The following is a 17215-nucleotide window of genomic DNA, read 5'->3' as shown; positions in this document are numbered from 1 at the left end:
GAACCTCCTGTATGTTCCCCTGACTAACAAATCCCCTGTCGCCACAGCTCGCCTCTTCTCTCCCCTTCCCTTCTGACTCACAGGGCCAGACCCAGTACCAGAGACCCAAGCACTGTGACTTTCCTCTGTTAGGTCATCCCCCCCGACAGTATCCGAAGTGATATACCTATTGTTGAGGGGGATGGACACAGGGATACTCTGCACTGGCTCCTTACGCCTTTCCCCTTCCTGACTGTCACCCACTTTCCTGTGTTCTGCATCATGGTGTAACTACCTCTGTACACATCGTGTCTATCAATCCCTCAGCCTCCCGAACGATCTGAAGTTCATCCAGTTCCAGCTCCAACTCATTAATGCGGTTTTTTTTCAGAAGCTGCAGCTGGATGCACCTCTTGCAGCTGTAGTCGTCAGAGACTCTGGAGGTCTCCCTGCCAGAGGAGCATTTCACTATCCTGCCCATCATCCCTACTGTCCCAGCTGAGCAGGTAACACTTGAGCTTTTCTTTCTTCTGCTTTCTCTGACTGAAGTGTCTCTTTAATGAACCCTTGAAGAGCTGAAGCCTTGAGTCACCACTCTGTCTATGTCCACTCTGACTCTGGCCACTGAGTTTGCCCCACCTTCCTTTAATTTGCTCTTACTAATCAATCACAAGCGATAATTAGTCGCTGGTCAAACCTCTATTACACTGCCGTGACCCACTCCTGCCTTTTATTCTCTGTCAGTGGATCTCCTGTCCAAACTTCCAATGTCTGGATTGGCCGCTGATCAAAGCTCTGTGGCTGAAGGGTGATAACTATTCCTGAACCTGGTGGTGGGGGATCTCAGGCTCTGGGTACCTCCTTCCTGATGGCAGCAGAGAAAAGACAGCTTGGCCAGGATGATCTTCACCCACCCAACAGATCCAAGCGAGGGTAATAATTGCTGTTTCTATCCCAGTGAACTCAAACCTGTTTTCAGTGCCGCATTAATACTTGGGTCCTCCTCCGCTTCCTCCAACCCGCCCTCCCACCACTCGAGTCAGCGCCAGCCCGTGCACGCGCAGAGGGTGTGGGGTGACGGGGGGGGGGGGGTTGCAGAGCGACCTACCAGGAACAGCTACAGCAACAGCACCAGCAGAAGCAGCAGGCATTGGGTCTGTGACTGGGTGACGGCGGCGGCTCGGGGCAGCCTCCCCCGCTCCTCGGCTCCGGCCTCTTCCCCATCACTGCTGGCTCTGAGCCGACGCACTACAGGGAGAGAGGATGGGGAGGGGGAGAGGTGAGTGAAACAGCTGATCCTTCACCTGGGTGACCTCTGTGCTCGGGGTATTGTCAACCACAAGGCTGATACAATGCTGACACTTCCCCTTTCACCTGGTGATTTGGGCTCACTGGTGTAATCCCCTAACTTTTCACCTCATGTAAGTGGGGTACAGTGAAAATCTTGCCTTGCATACCGTTCAGGCAGATCAATTCAACTGAGTTAGAATGGTGCTTCCTAAAGTCAGCGATTTCACCCAACTGGGGGCGATAAAATAACGGAGGCAATACACACAAGATGCTGGAAGAACTCAGCAGGCCAGGCAGCATCTATGGAACATCCTCCATCCTAGTCAACATTTCAAGCCAAAACCCTTCAGCAGGATTGGAGAAAGAAAGCTGAGGAACAGATTTGAAAGGTGTAGGGAGATGAGAGGAACACCAGGTAACAGGTGAAACTTGGAGGGGGAGGGATGAAGCAAAGTTGATTGGTGAAAGAGACAGAAGGCCATGGAAGATAGAAAAAGGTGGGGGGGGGGAGCACCAGAGGGAGGTGATGGGCGGGCAAGGAGATAACATGAGAGAGGGACAAGGAGGGACAATCGTGAAGGGGTGGGGGAGGCATTACCAGAAGCTTGAGAAATCGATGTTCATGCCATCAGGTTGGAGGCTACCCAAACAGGATATAAGGTGTTGTTCCTCCAACCTAAGTGTGGCCTTACCCCGACAGTGGAGGAGGCCATGGATGGACATATGGGAATGGGAAGTGGAATTAAAATGGGTGGCCACTGGGACATCCCGCTTTTTCTGGAGGATGAGCATAGATGCTCAGTGAAGTGGTCTCCCAATCTACATCAGGTCTCACCAACATACAAGAGGCCACACCGGGAGCAGTGATTTCTCAGACCTCCAGTAATGCCTCTCCCTCACCCTTCACCATTTCCCATCCCCTTGTCCCTCTCTCATGTTACCTCCTTGCCCGCCCATCACCTCCCTCTGGTGCTCCTCCCCCACCCCTTTTTTCTTTCTTCCATGGTCTTCTGACTCTTTCACCAATCAACTTCACCAGCTCTTTGCTTCATCCCTCCCCCCATCCCCCCCACATTTCACCTATCACCTGGTGGTTCTTTCTCCCCTCCCCCCACCTTTTAAATCTACTCCTCAGCATTTTTTCTCTGGTCCTTTCGAAGGGTCTCGGCCCGAAACGTTGACTGTACTTCTTTCCATAGATCTGCCTGGCCTGTTGAGTTCCTCCAGCACTTTGTGTGTGTTGCTTGGATTTCCAGCATCTGCAGATTTTCTCTTGTTTGTGAAGATAAAGGAGGCAGTGTGGGGGATGGGGTGCTTGATAGCAAGGGGGCAGCCTAGGGATCACAGGGTTAATTTAAGAAATATATTATTAATTGCAAGCAATTGATTCTCAGTGCCTTATAACCAGGTAATGAGCAGGTAATCACCTCATCTCTTGCTAACCTGCTGTTCTCCTAGGCTTTGCTTGAAGCGCATTATAATTGAAAAGCAATGTGACACCTCTGGATGTAGCATATCATTGGAAATATGGACTGAAGAAACCGTGCATTTCCAGGCCTGGCCAGTGCATTACTGCTATTTAGAACTGTAGTACAGCGTAGGTACTCATACTTCAATCACGCAGTGACACAGTACCTGTGAATTAGGATACAGCCTGCAATGGAGTAGTTCAGACTGCTCCTGGTTACGTTCCTCCAACTCACGACCCAACCAAGATTTCACTGCCCCACTTTATGTGCCGTCAGGCTGAGTATCAGGTTTTGCCTGAGCTATTATGATATCATAACTCTCCCCTACATTGATCGCAGTGCTTGACGTTGGACTTAAACAATAAGTGATTGACCCCTAACAACAATGGCAGAAGCAGGTCTAGTGGAAACAAAGTATAGATGGCAGCCAATGAGTCTGTAGTGTGAAAAAGTTTTTTTTTTCAGATGAGACAATGAAACTGTTCAGGCTCCTTGAATATTTGAAGAGAATACACTCTCATAAAGCAAAGCACTTGGCCTGCTTTCAGTCACTTCATGAAAACGTTCAGAAATGGGAAACACTGAAAAACATGTTTGTCAGCACTTTGGACAAAACACTGATGGTTTGCATGCTTCTTATAACATTTCATTGCTCATTGCTAAAGCAGGCTGCAACAAAACAAAATTACTGAGCCAGGGGGATCTGAGACTCCCTCTGAGTGACATTCAGCCTGATGCTGAGCCACTGATATCACTGCACCAAGCTCTTCCAACTCATCGACAGGTGAAAAAGCAACGAAATAGTAAATAGTTGGAATGCTAATGTACACTCAAAAATTGTTGATGAAAATAGTTTTTACTTCTATTTAAGCAACACACACAAAATGCTGGTGGAACGCAGCAGGCCCGGCAGCATCTATAGGGAGAAGCACTGTCAATGTTTCGGGCCGAGACCCTTCGTCCAAAACGTCGACAGTGCTTCTCCCTATCGATGCTGCCTGGCCTACTGTGTTCTACCAGCATTTTGTGTGTGTTGCTTGAACTTCCAGCATCTGCAGATATTCTCATGTTTGCTTTACTTTTATTTGTAGCTTTAAACAGATTTGAATAATTTTTGCAATTATTTGTCACTGCTTTGAATTTGTAGTTCCTATTTTCTTTTTCTCTGTGCATTGTAAATGAACACTCTTTATAGTTTTTATGTAATGGCCAGAAAGGGAGAGGGTGGCGCCTGGGATGTGATCTGGGAGCCAAGGGGGCAGTAACACAAAAATGTTTGAGAATCACTAAGCTAATACCAGGTAAAACAATAACAGATTGCAGAATAAAGTGTTACAGTGACAGGGAAAATGCAGGGATAAGGTGCAAAAGTCATAATGAGGTAGATTGTGCGGGCAAAAGTCCATCTCATCATAGTAGGGGATCATTCATTAGTCAGGTTTTAGAAGCTGTCCTTGTGCCTGCTAGTGCATGCTTTCAGGCTTTTGTATCTTCTGCCTGATGCAAGGGTGGACACCCCGTCTCTGCACTCCTATCTTTCACAAATCCTCAAGTGAAATAATTAGCACCAAGGAAGCTAAACAGAGACACAAGATATTCTGTAGATGCTGGAAATCCAGAGTAACACACACAGAGAAACTCAGCAAGTCAGATAGAATCTAGAGGGGAAAAGAGGTCCTGATGAAGGGTCTCGGCCAGAAACATTGCCTGCTTATTTCCCTCCATAGATGCTGCCTGACCTTCAGAGTTCCTCCAAAATTTTGTGTGTGTGTGTGTGTGTGTGTGTGTGTGTGTGTGTGTGTGTGTGTGTGTGTGTGTGTGTGTGTGTGTGTATGTTGCTCAACCAACTTGCACTTGTTAACCAGTAATATGCTATCAATTTGCACAAACTAGAACAAAGCAAAGGAATTATCTCCGGAGCACTTATAAATAATTCCAATCCACCCCCCACTGTACCCGAAGCATGCTGAATTAATCACCGCCTCCTTTCCTCATCTCTGCATGCAACTCTTGATTATTGGCCACTTGCTCCATGGGCTTTCATCTTCCCACGTAAGCAACTTTGTAAAATACCTTGAAATCTAAATCAGCTGCATCATTACCCTGCTATTCACTAGTAAGCCATTCGACCCATCAAATCCGTGCAGGCACAGGGAGCTGGCATGTCATTGCCTGTTACAGCCACCCAGGGTAGGAGGCAGTGAGGAAGGAGAGCAGAGGTGCGGTGGGTGCTCTGGAATCGATACAGGGTTGGGGGCTGGCTCACTCACCAGTACTGCCCTCCAGTGTTCACTCCTTTCAAGAAAAGCTACTTTGCCTTTGTCTGTAACTGACAAACAACAATGGACCCAGCACCAATCCAGGTGGCACTAGTCACAGGCCACCAGTCAGAGAGGCAACCATTTACAACCACTCTTTGGCTTCTTCCACAAAGCCAGTGTCTAATCTAATTTACTACCGCATCATGAATCTCAAGCGAATGAACCCTCTTGACCAACTTCCTATGTGGGACCTTGTCAGGTGCCCTGGTAAAGTCCATGTAGACAACATCCACTGCCTTGCTTTCATCCACTTTCCTGGTAACCTCCTCGAAAAACTCTATAAGACGGGTTAGACATAACACCATGTACAACGTTTGTACTAAACTATGCTGACTATTCTTAATCAGTCCATGTCTATCCAAGTACTTATCTATCTGGTCCCTTAGAATACCTTCCAATAACTTTCCCACACAAGATGTCACTCACTGCCCTATAATCTCCTGATTTCTGTTCAGGGCCTTTCTTGAACAGCGGATCAACATTGGCTATCTTCCAATACTCCGGTACCTCACCTGTCGCTAAGGATGTTTTAAATATCTCTTCTAGGGCCCCAGTAATTTCTGCACTTCTCTCTTGTAAGGTCCAAGGGAACACCTTGTCACACCCAGGGGATTTATGCACCCTGATTTGCCTCAGGACAACAAACACCTCCCCCTCTGTGATCTGCACAGGACCTGTGAAATTGATGCTGCTTTGCCTCACTTCTATAGACTCTGTGTCCATCTCCGGAGGAAATACAGATGCAAAAGAAATTATTTAAGATCTCCCTGATCTCTTTTGGCTCCACACATGGATTACCATTCTGATTTTCGAGAGGACCAATTTTGTCTCTTTTGTCCTTAACATATCTGTAGAATCCCTTAGGATTCTCCTTCACCCTGTCTGCTAAGTTAACCTCAAGCCTTCTTCTGGCCCTCCTGATTTCCTTTTTAAGTGTTCTCTTGCCTTTCTTATACTCCATAAGTGCCACATTTGTTGCTACCTGACTATACCTGCTATGCAGCTCCTGGTTTTTCTTAACCAGGGCCTGGGTATCCCTTGAAAACCAAGGTTTCCTAAACTGTTACCTTTGCCTTTTATTCTGACAGACTTGTAAGCTTATTCTCAAGATTGCGTTTTGAAGGTCTGCCACTTACCTAGTACACCTTTGCTAGAGAACTGCTTGTCCCAATCTACACTTGCCAGATCCTTTCTGAACATCATCAGAATTAGCCTCTCTCCAATTTCGAATGTCAACCTGCAGATGAGACCTATCTACTTGCACATTTACTTTGAAATGAATGGCATTGTAATAACTAGATGCAAAGTGTTTCCCCACACAAACTTCTGTCACCTGTCCTATCTCATTCCCTAATAGAAGATCAAGTATTGCACATTCTCTCATTGGGAATTCTATGTACTGATGAAGGAAACTTTCCTGAACACATTTTGACAAACTCTATCCAATCCAGTCCTTTGACAGTATGGGAGTCACAGTCAATATGAGGGAAGTTAAAATCACTTGCTAAAATAATCTTGTGTTTCTTGCAACAGTCTATGATCTCTCTGCAAATTTGTTCCTCTAAATCCTTTGGACTGTTGGGTGGTCTGTAATATAGCCCCATTAACATGGTCATAACTTTTTAATTCCTCAGTTCCACCCATCACACCTTACTGAACAAGTTCCTGTCAGTTCTGTCAGAGCACTGCCATGACATTTTGCTTGTCTAGTAACATCACCCCTCCTCCCGCTCTATCGCATCTAAAACAATGGAAACCTAGTACACTGAGCCGCCAGTCTTGCCCTTTGTAACCATCTCACTAACTTGGCTACAATATCTTAATTCCAGGTGTTGATCCACATCCTGAAGTCACTGCCTTTCTAACAATCATTCTTGCATTGAAATATGTGCAACTTGAGTTATTAGTCACACCATGCTCAACCTTTTGACTGTTGACTTTGTCCGGGGTCTGAACAACACCTGTCTCCACAATCTCTCCACTAACTGTTTTGGCACTCTGGTTACCATCCCCCTACAAGTCTAGATTAAACCCTACCATGCAGCATTAACAAACCTTCCCGCTAGGACATCAGTCCCCCTCCAGTTCAGGTGCAAACCCTCTCTTCTATACAGGTCCCATCTTTCAGGGAAGAAAGCCCAATGTTTCAAAAGTGCTCTCCCTGCTACACCAATGCCTTAGCTATGAGTTAAACTGTATAATCTTCCTGGTTGTGGCCTCACTAGTATGTGGCATGGATAGCAATGCTGAGATCACAACCTTGGAGGTCCTGCCCTTTAACGTAGCACCTAACTCTCTAAACTCACTTTGCAGAATCTTGTCACTAGTCCCACTCATGTACTTGGTACCTACATAACCAACAACCTCTGGCTATTCACTCTCCCACTTAAAAATGCTGAGGACTCGATCTGTGATGTCCAAGTCCCTGTCACCCAGGAGACAGAACACCATCCAAGAGTCTCGTTCTCATCCACAGAGACTCCTTCCTGTTCCCCTAACTAACGAATCCCCTATCAGCACAGCACTCCTCTTCATGACCCCTTCCATTCTGAGTCCAGAGCCAGGCAGCACAAGAGACCTGACCACTGTGACTCCTGACTCTCACCCAGTTTCCAGTGTCCTGCACCTTGGGTGGAACTACCTCTCCATCACCTGTCTTCACCCCTTCAGCCTCCTGAATGATCCAGAGTTCATCCAGTTCCAGCTCCAACCCCTGAACATGGATTGTTAGAAGCTGCAGCTGGATGCACTTCTTAAAGTTCTAGTCATCAGGGACACTGGAGATCTCCCTGCCTTCGCATATCCCACAAGAGGAGCATTTCACTATCCTGCCTGGCATCTCTACTGTTCTGAGCAAATAGAAAGAAGGGAGAACAATAAATTACAGGAAGTTGGGGGGGGGGGGTGTTGTGGATACTCTACCTACAGTTCTTTCACCTTCTCTCACTGAAGCCTCTCCTTGTTGAAGCCTCGAAGAGCTAAAGCTACAAAATCCTCACTCTAACTCTGTCCGCTCCAACAAAGGGCACTCCAGCGATGACCTTAGTTTAATTCGTTCTTGCCAATCAATCCTGAATGCTGATTGGGCACTGCTCAAAGCTTCAAACTGCCGTGGGTTGCTGTCTTTTCTACTCAATCGGTGAACGGGAGTGAACTACGTCTTCTCAGATTTCTGTTCTCCAGTTGGGCGCTGTTTATGGTCACCCCAACTCAGGTACTCAACAATAAACTTCTACAGACGCTGGAAATCTAAGTAACACACACACACACTCACACACAGAGAGTCACACCCACACTCACACACAAACACAGGCATGCACACACAGTCACACTCACATGCACACACACACTCTGTCTCACACACACGCACACACACACACACGCACACACACTCTGTCTCACACACACGCACGCACACACTGTCTCACACACACACACACATACTCACACACACATACACACACACACTCACACACATACACACACACTCACACACATGCACACACACGTGCACACACGCACACACACTCTCACACACACACACACACACACACTCACACACACACACATGCACACACACACACACAATAGTAAACTTCTGCAGATGCTGGATATCCAGAGAAACACACACAACAAGCTGGAAGAGCTCAGCATGTCAGGCTGTGTCTGAATGAACAGTGGGCATTTGTGGCTGAGACCTGATGACAGTTTCCTCCAGAACGTTGTGTGTGTTATTCTGCACTCAGTGTCTGATTTATGAAGGCCAATGTGCCAAAAGCTCTCTTTATGATTCAATCTACCTGTGATGCCACCTTCAAAGAATTATGGACCTGCATTCCCATATTCTTAGCAATAAACTGCAAGAATTCTCCAAATCCCCCACAATATCTTAAGCTGTCTCCCTGAGAGACCCTGGTGCTGAAACCTCCACATCCAGATAAATCCAACGAGTTACCTTGGCTACCAGTGCCCACGACGGTATACAGGAGAGTATGGGGTGCACCCCGGTCATTCCATCAGACTAACACTGACACGGGTGCAGAGGCAGAATAACCTCACTCCGTTCCCACAGCCATGGCTCTCACAACTCTCAGTCCAGCACTCCCTGTGTCTACACGGAGTTGCAGAGATGGGGAGGGCTACCAACTGACAGCTTAACCCCTGAAGGACCGTTGCAGCTTTAGGGCAGATTCTCTGCACACAGTCATTAAAGCGATCTCAGGAATCCCAGCCTGTGCAATTACATCAAGCTGCCCAGTGGACTGTTCACCTCATTAGCCTTCGGATGCTGTTTAATGACACCAGTGAACTGAGGGACACAGGAAAGACTGCAGACACTTTTCTCAAGATCAAGATTCAAGGATATTTATCACATGGACACCGAAACATACAATGAAGAGTGCTGTTTGCCTCAACAACCGACAAGACCAAAGGCTGCAGGTGTCACCAAACACACGGGCACCAACACAGCATACCCACAATGCTCATCAGAACAACACAGAACAACATCAGCAGCAAAACAAGCCTCATTCCTCCCTCCCACCCATATGTTCTCTAACCCACCTGTACGTATAGAGTTCTCTAACCCACCCGTATGTATAGAGTTCTCTAATCCACCCGTACGTATAGAGTTCTCTAATCCACCCGTACGTATAGAGTTCTCTAACCCACCCGTACGTATAGAGTTCTCTAACCCCACCCGTACGTATAGAGTTCTCTAACCGACCCGTACGTATAGAGTTCTCTGACCCTCCCGTACGTATAGAGTTGTCTAACCCACCCGTACGTATAGAGTTCTCTAACCCACCCGTACGTATAGAGTTCTCTAACCCACCCGTACGTATAGAGTTCTCTAACCCCACCCGTACGTATAGAGTTCTCTAACCCACCCGTACGTATAGAGTTCTCTGACCCACCCGTACGTATAGAGTTCTCTAACCCACCCATACGTATAGAGTTCTCTAACCCCACCCGTACGTATAGAGTTCTCTAACCCACCCGTACGTATAGAGTTCTCTAACCCCACCCGTACGTATAGAGTTCTCTAACCCCACCCGTACGTATAGAGTTCTCTAACCGACCCGTACGTATAGAGTTCTCTGACCCTCCCGTACGTATAGAGTTGTCTAACCCACCCGTACGTATAGAGTTCTCTAACCCACCCGTACGTATAGAGTTCTCTAACCCACCCGTACGTATAGAGTTCTCTAACCCCACCCGTACGTATAGAGTTCTCTAACCCACCCGTACGTATAGAGTTCTCTGACCCACCCGTACGTATAGAGTTCTCTAACCCACCCGTACGTATAGAGTTCTCTAACCCAACCGTACGTATAGAGTTCTCTAACCCACCCGTACGTATAGAGTTCTCTAACCCAAAGACAGTTTGTGCTCTTCAGCCTCCAGCTGGCCCAGATTTGGACACTTTTCTCTATCTCAGTGGTGCAGCAGAACGGAAGTTCTCTCATAAAGTGACTACCATCATAACAGGCAACACTATAACATTAACAGGATAATTCTTCATTTCAAACATCTGATGGATTTTGCTTTATTAAGTAAATTTCAATACAGTCGCAGCATCACAAATAAGACCAAAGATACAGGCCCATCAAGTCTTCTCTACCATTCCATCATGGCTGATTTATTATCCTCTTAAACCCTTTCTTCTGCCTTGTCCCCATAACCTTAGACACCCTAACTAATCAAGAAACTCTGCCCTCGACACACACATCCACTTGGCCTCCAACACCGTCTGTGGCAAAGAATTCCACAGATTCAGCACTGTCCGGCAAAATAAATTGCTCCTCATTTCTGTTCTAAATGGATGTCCCTCAATTCGGAGGCTGTGGCCTCCAGTCATACACTGCCCCACTATATGAAACATCCTCTCCACATCTATTCCGTCCAGTTCTTTCAACATTCTATAAGTTTCGATGAGATCCCGATATTCTTCTAAATTCCAGTGAGTACAGACCCAGAGCCATCGTACACTCCTCATTCATTAATACTTCCATTCCTGTAATTATTCTTGTGAACCTCCTCTGGATTCTCCCAATGTCACCCGCTCTACAAATTCACCTCCCTATGGGATGGCTAAAGAAATCTTTCTACATCTCTGTTTTGAATGGATGCCCCTCTATCCCGAGGCTTTGCCCTCTTGTCCCAAACTCCCCCGCCATGGGAAACATCCTTTCCACACCTACCATGTCTGGTCCTTTTAACATTCAAAAGTCTTCAATGAGATCCCACCTCATCTTTCTAAATTCCTGTGAGTACTGACCCAGAGCTACCAAACATTCCTCGTATGATAACCCCTTAATTCCCGGAATCATTCTTGTGAGCCTCTTCTGAACAGTCTCTAATGCCAGTACATTTTTTTCTTTGACAAGGGACCCAAAACTACTCACAATACTCCAAGTGCAGCCTGACCAGTGCCTTGTAAAGCCTCAGCATCACATCCCTGCCCTTATATTCCAGATCTCTTGAAATGAATGCTAACATTGCATTTAACTTCCTCACCATCGGCTCAACCTGCAAGTTAACCTTTAGGGAATCTGAACAAGGACTCCCAAGTTGGGACAAGGTGTCCCAAGGACACCTCTGATTTTTGAATTTTCTCCCTCCTTTAGAAAATAGTCTATGATTTTATTCCGTCTACCAAAGACCACAACCATACACTTCCAATGGTACTCCAATTGACGCTGCTGAACCATGAAGATCTCAACTAATTCCCAGTTATGCCAGCGATGCTACTGCTGGTGGTCAGAATCAGGAACAGGTTTATAATCACTGGTATGTGACGTGAAGTTTGTTAACTTAACAGCAGCAGCTCAATGTAATACATAAGCTAGCAGAGAAAAATAATAAATTAAGTAATAAAATATAATAATAATCAATAAACAAGTAAATCAATTACATATGGTGAATAGATTTTTAAAAACATGCAAAAACAGAAATACTCTATATTAAAAAATAGCAAGGCAGTGTCCAAGGGTTCAATGTTCATTTAGGAATTGGATGGCAGAGGGGAAGAAGCTGTTCCTGAATTGCTGAGTGTGTGCCTTCAGGCTTCTGTACCTCCTACCTGATGGTAACAGTGAGAAAAGGGCATGCCCTGGGTGCTGGAGGTCCTTAATAATGGACGCTGCCTTTCTGAGACACCGCTCCTTGAAGATGTCCTGGGTACTTTGTAGGCTAGTACCCAAGATAGAGCTGACTAGATTTACAACCTTCTGCAGCTTCTTTTGGTCCTGTGCAGTAGCCCCTCCATACCAGACAGTGATGCAGCCTGTCAGAATGCTCTCTATCATGATACAAATACAGAAGTTTTTGAGTGTGTTTGTTGACATGCCAAATCTCTTCAAACTCCCAATAAAGTATAACCGCTGTGTTACCTTCTTTATAACTACATCGATATATTGAGACCAGGTTAGATCCTCAGAGATCTTGACACCCAGGAACTTGAAGCTGCTCACCCTCTCCACTTCTGATCCCTCTGAGGATTGATATGTGTTCCTTCTTCTTACCCTTCCTGAACTCCACAATCAGCTCTTTCATCTTACTGACGTTGAGTGCCAGGTTGTTGCTGTGACACCACTCCACTAGTTGGCATATCTCACTCCTGTACGCCCTCTCGTCACCACCTGAGATTCTATCAACAACGGCTGTATCATCAACAAATTTATAGATGGTATTTGAATTATGCCTAGTCACACAGAAACGTGTAGATAGAGAGTAGAGCAGTGGGCTAAGCACACACCCCTGAATTGCACCAGTGTTGATCATCAGTGAGGAGGAGATGTTATCACCAATCCACACAGACTGTGGTCTTCTGGTTAGGAAGTCGAGGATCCATTTGAAGAGGGAGGTACAGGGGTCCAGGTTCTGCAACTTCTGAATCATGATTGTGGGAATGATGGTGTTAAATGCTGAGCTATAGTCGATGAACAACATCCTAACATAGGTGCTTGTGTTGTCCAGGTGGTCTAAAGCCGTGTGGACAGCCACTCTGAGATTGCATTTGCCGTTGCCCTATTGTGGCAATAGGCAAATTGCAGTGGGTCCAGGTCCTTGTTGAGGCAGGAGTTCAGTCTAGTCATGACCAACCTCTCAAATCATTTCATCACTGTCGATGTGAGTGCTCCCGGGCAATAGTGATTAAGGCAGCCCACATTATTCTTCTTAGGCACTGGTATAATTGTTGCCTTTTTGAAGCAAGTGGGAACTTCCACCCATGGCAGTGAGAGGTTGAAAATGTCCTTGAATACTCCTGCCAGTTGATTGGCACAGGTTTTCAGAGCCTTACCAGGTATTCCATCAGTACCTTTCGCCTTGTGAGGGTTCTCTCTCTTTAAAGACAGTCTAACATCGGCCTCTGAGCCAGAGATCACAGGGTCATCAGGTGCAGCAGGGATCTTCACAGCTGTAGTTGTATTCTCCCTTTCAAAGCGGGCATAGAAGGTATTGAGTCCATCTGTAGACTTGCTGCCCTTTCTTAAGGAGGATTTAGGGAGAGAGCCATGTCTCATTAACCCAGCCCTCTCACAAGTCACACCTAACCTACCCCTCCACACCCCCAGTCACCACCACTTTATCATTTCTTGTCAGAGTCACCCTATGTAGATACTCCTGAGCCTAGCATCACTTTATGGACATACGATCAATCAATGTATATATATGTATGTATGTGTGTTTGTCTGTGTGTATATGTGCGTGTGTGTGTGCACATGTGTCTGTGTATGTGTGTGTGTGTGAGTGTGTGCGTGTGTGTATGTGTGTGTGTGCATGTGTGTGCATGTGTGTGTGTCTGTGTGTGTGCATGTTTGTCTGTGTGTGCATGTGTGTATGTCTGTGTGTGTGTGTGCGTGCATGTGTGTATGTGTGTGCTCTGTGTGTGTGTGCGTGTGCGTGTGTGTGTGTACGCGCGCAGTGTACGTATCTGTGTATTTGTGTATTGGAGACAGGATGTGGAAGTGTCTGTGAGAGTGAGGTGGGTGAGTGTGCGGCCAGGGATTTGAGAGTGAGGTGGGTGAGTGTGCAGCCAGGGATTTGAGAGTGAGGTGGGTGAGTGTGCGGCCAGGGATTTGAGAGTGAGGTGGGTGAGTGTGCGGCCAGGGATTTGAGAGTGAGGTGGGTGAGTGTGCGGCCAGGGATTTGAGAGTGAGGTGGGTGAGTGTGCGGCCAGGGATTTGAGAGTGAGGTGGGTGAGTGTGCGGCCAGGGATTTGAGAGTGAGGTGGGTGAGTGTGCGGCCAGGGATTTGAGAGTGAGGTGGGTGAGTGTGCAGCCAGGGATTTGAGAGTGAGGTGGGTGAGTGTGCGGCCAGGGATTTGAGAGTGAGGTGGGTGAGTGTGCGGCCAGGGATTTGAGAGTGAGGTGGGTGAGTGTGCGGCCAGGGATTTGAGAAGAGTGTGCGGCCAGGGATTTGAGAGTGAGAACTGATGGTGGGGGTGGGGGTGGTGGTGACTTGCAGCTTTAATTTTAATTTTCTCAAATTCATTGGACTCGGGGAGAGTTACGTTCAACTGAACCGTACCTAACAAGAGAGGTGGAGAGCAGGAACATCCAGACCAGTTAGCTCAGCAAAATGTTAGAAGCTATTACTAAAGATATTACAGCAGGGTACATTGAAACTTTTGATGTAATTTGCAAAATTGTGATTATTTGAAAGGGCAATGATGTTTAACCAGTCTATTGAGGAAGGAAAGTGTGTTGTGGATAAAGCGGAGGCAGTGGAACATTGATTTACAGATGGCACCCAAGGTTAACAGAATATAGAACATCAAACAGTACAGCACAAAACAGGCCCTTCGGCCCACAATGTCTGTGCTGAACACTGGCAAATTAAACTCATCCCATCTCCCAGTAGGGGATCCATATCCCTCAATTCTCTACATCTCCATGTGGATAACAGCTTCTTCAACACTTCTGTCATACCTCCATCCACCATAATCCAAAGTCAAAGTAAATTTATTATCAAAGTACAACCCTGAGATTCATTTCCTTGTGGACAATCTCAGGAAAATGAAGGTATACAACAGAATTTACCAAAAGCTATACATAAATAAGACTTGCAATGTGTAAAAGAAGACAAAATGTGGAAAGGAAAAAAAATACTGAAAACATGAGTCATACAGCCTTTGAAAGTGAGTCTGCAGGTTGTGGAACCAGTTCAGTGTTGAACTGAGTGAAGTTGTCCACGCTGGTTTAGGAGCCTGATGGTTTGTAGGGTAATAACTATTGCTGAACTGGTGGTGTGAGACTTCAGACCCTTATACTGCCTGCCTGATCATAGCCATGAGAAGAGAGCGTGGCCTGGACAATGAGAGGCCTTGACGATGGGTGTCCCTGGCAGAGCATTCCAGACATCCACCGCTCTTTGCAAAATACTTGCCCTGCACGTCTGCTTTAAACTTTTACCTTCTGACATTAAATGCACTTATTCTGGTACTGGACACTTCTACCCTGGGACAGAGATTCTGACTTTCTACCCTATCTATGCCTCCCAAAAATTTATAAACAGTTTCAGAGTAAGATCTTGGAACATAGAATAGTACAGTAAAGGCCCATTGGCCCCCAATGTTGTGCCAACTTTTTAACCTATGATATCAATCTAACCTTTCCCTCCAACATAATTCTTCATTTATCTATCATCCACATGCTTATACAAGAGTTTCTTAAGTGTCTCTAATATCTTTACCGCTTACACCACCCCAGCAGTTACACACATACTCCACCGACTGAGTTCGAAAACTACCTCAGACCTGACCCTAAACTTTCCTCCAATCACCTTGAAATTATGCTCCCCTTGTATTAGCTATTTCTGCCCTGGGAAAAATTCCCTGGCTATCCCCTCGATCTATAGCTCTTATCATCTCGATTGAGTCACCTCTCATCCTCCTTCACTCCAAAGAGAAAAGCCCCAGCTCACTCAGCCTAATCTCAAACTACACTCTATGCCAGGCATGGGCAAACTACAGCCCGGGGGCAATATGCGGCCCGTTAAGCTTTCTAATCCGGCCCGCAGAACTTGATGAAATTATATTAATAAACCTTGTTAACGTTTTTTCCCCGCAATTCTGGCGTTTTCCCAATAGATGACGCACTCTATATACATTGACCTTTGTTGAGGTGCAGCGTATTACTCCACATTTGCGCTTTACTCTTTGTTTGGCTCGACCTATTTGTGTGAACAGGCGTTCAGCGTCATGAACATCAACAAAGCCAGCCACAGATCCAAGTTAACTGACCAACACCTCAGGTCCATCCTGAGAATCGCCACAACAAAACTAAATCAGACTTTGATGCGCTGGCTAAAAAGGGGGACCAACAACACTGTTCCCACTGAAATTAAAAATAAGTTTCTTCATTGTGTTATGTAAAAAATGCATTTGAAAATTTTTTTTCAATAAGCCTTACATGTTACATGTCATTTCTGTTAAGTGATGGACATGAGTAGTGCGCAGGTGCATGTGCGTTCTCAAAATAAAAAATGCGGTCCAGATCAAATAACGCACTCCGCATACTGGCACGCTGTCACTGTTCTGTCCTTATGCTGGTCGTTGTTGAGTTTTGGCACAGGGGACAATTGAATAAGAAGGAGCAGGACAAGTAGACCTGCATCTCCTACCGTTTTTGAAATAAAGACAGTCAGGAGGAGAGTGATGATGATAAAATCTTGAAGGATAACAGAATTTTCAGTGCTTTAAAGGAATTACTGTTACTATTAAAAAAGCTGTATTTTATTCATTTAATTTTCAGTGTTTTAAAAGTCATTTCAATAAATAGCTAAATACCATGGGACTTCAAAGACAGATATTTTGTTGTAATGCATTTGTTCATTTTCAATTGAAATTAAAGCACGTTTTCTACATATCCCATGATATTTTATTTTCTCTTATGAGGTGTATTACCAAAACACTCCGTCCATCTGCTCCTGGTCTGGCCCCCCTGTCAAATTTTAGAACCCTTTGTGGCCCACAAGTCAAAAAGTTTGCCCACCCCTGCTCTATGCAAAATACACTCTTTTAATTTTCCTATAACTTTTAGCTGCTAACTTTCAATGCATGTCCTCTCGAACTTGACTTTACCTTGGAGTAAGAATTCTGACTGTCTACCCCATCCATGACTCTTGTAATTTTATAAACAGATTAAGATT

At 45.8% G+C, this 17215-nt stretch overlaps 1 protein-coding gene across 1 annotated transcript in view; it reads right to left on the bottom strand.

The window, feature by feature from the left end:
- Positions 1–17215, bottom strand: part of LOC132403312 (regulator of G-protein signaling 17-like) — a 119742-nt gene that overhangs the window by 54775 nt on the left and 47752 nt on the right. Inside the window, exon 3 of the mRNA XM_059986765.1 lies at positions 1088–1227. Within this exon, the coding sequence (XP_059842748.1) occupies positions 1088–1227 (140 nt within the window). The remainder of the gene's footprint in view (positions 1–1087; positions 1228–17215) is intronic.

The sequence above is a fragment of the Hypanus sabinus genome, chromosome 12 (genome assembly GCF_030144855.1).
Source record: "Hypanus sabinus isolate sHypSab1 chromosome 12, sHypSab1.hap1, whole genome shotgun sequence".
NCBI classification, from domain to species: domain Eukaryota; kingdom Metazoa; phylum Chordata; class Chondrichthyes; order Myliobatiformes; family Dasyatidae; genus Hypanus; species Hypanus sabinus.
The sequence above is the reverse complement of the archived record's forward strand: the minus strand, read 5'-3'. Positions and strand labels throughout refer to the sequence as shown.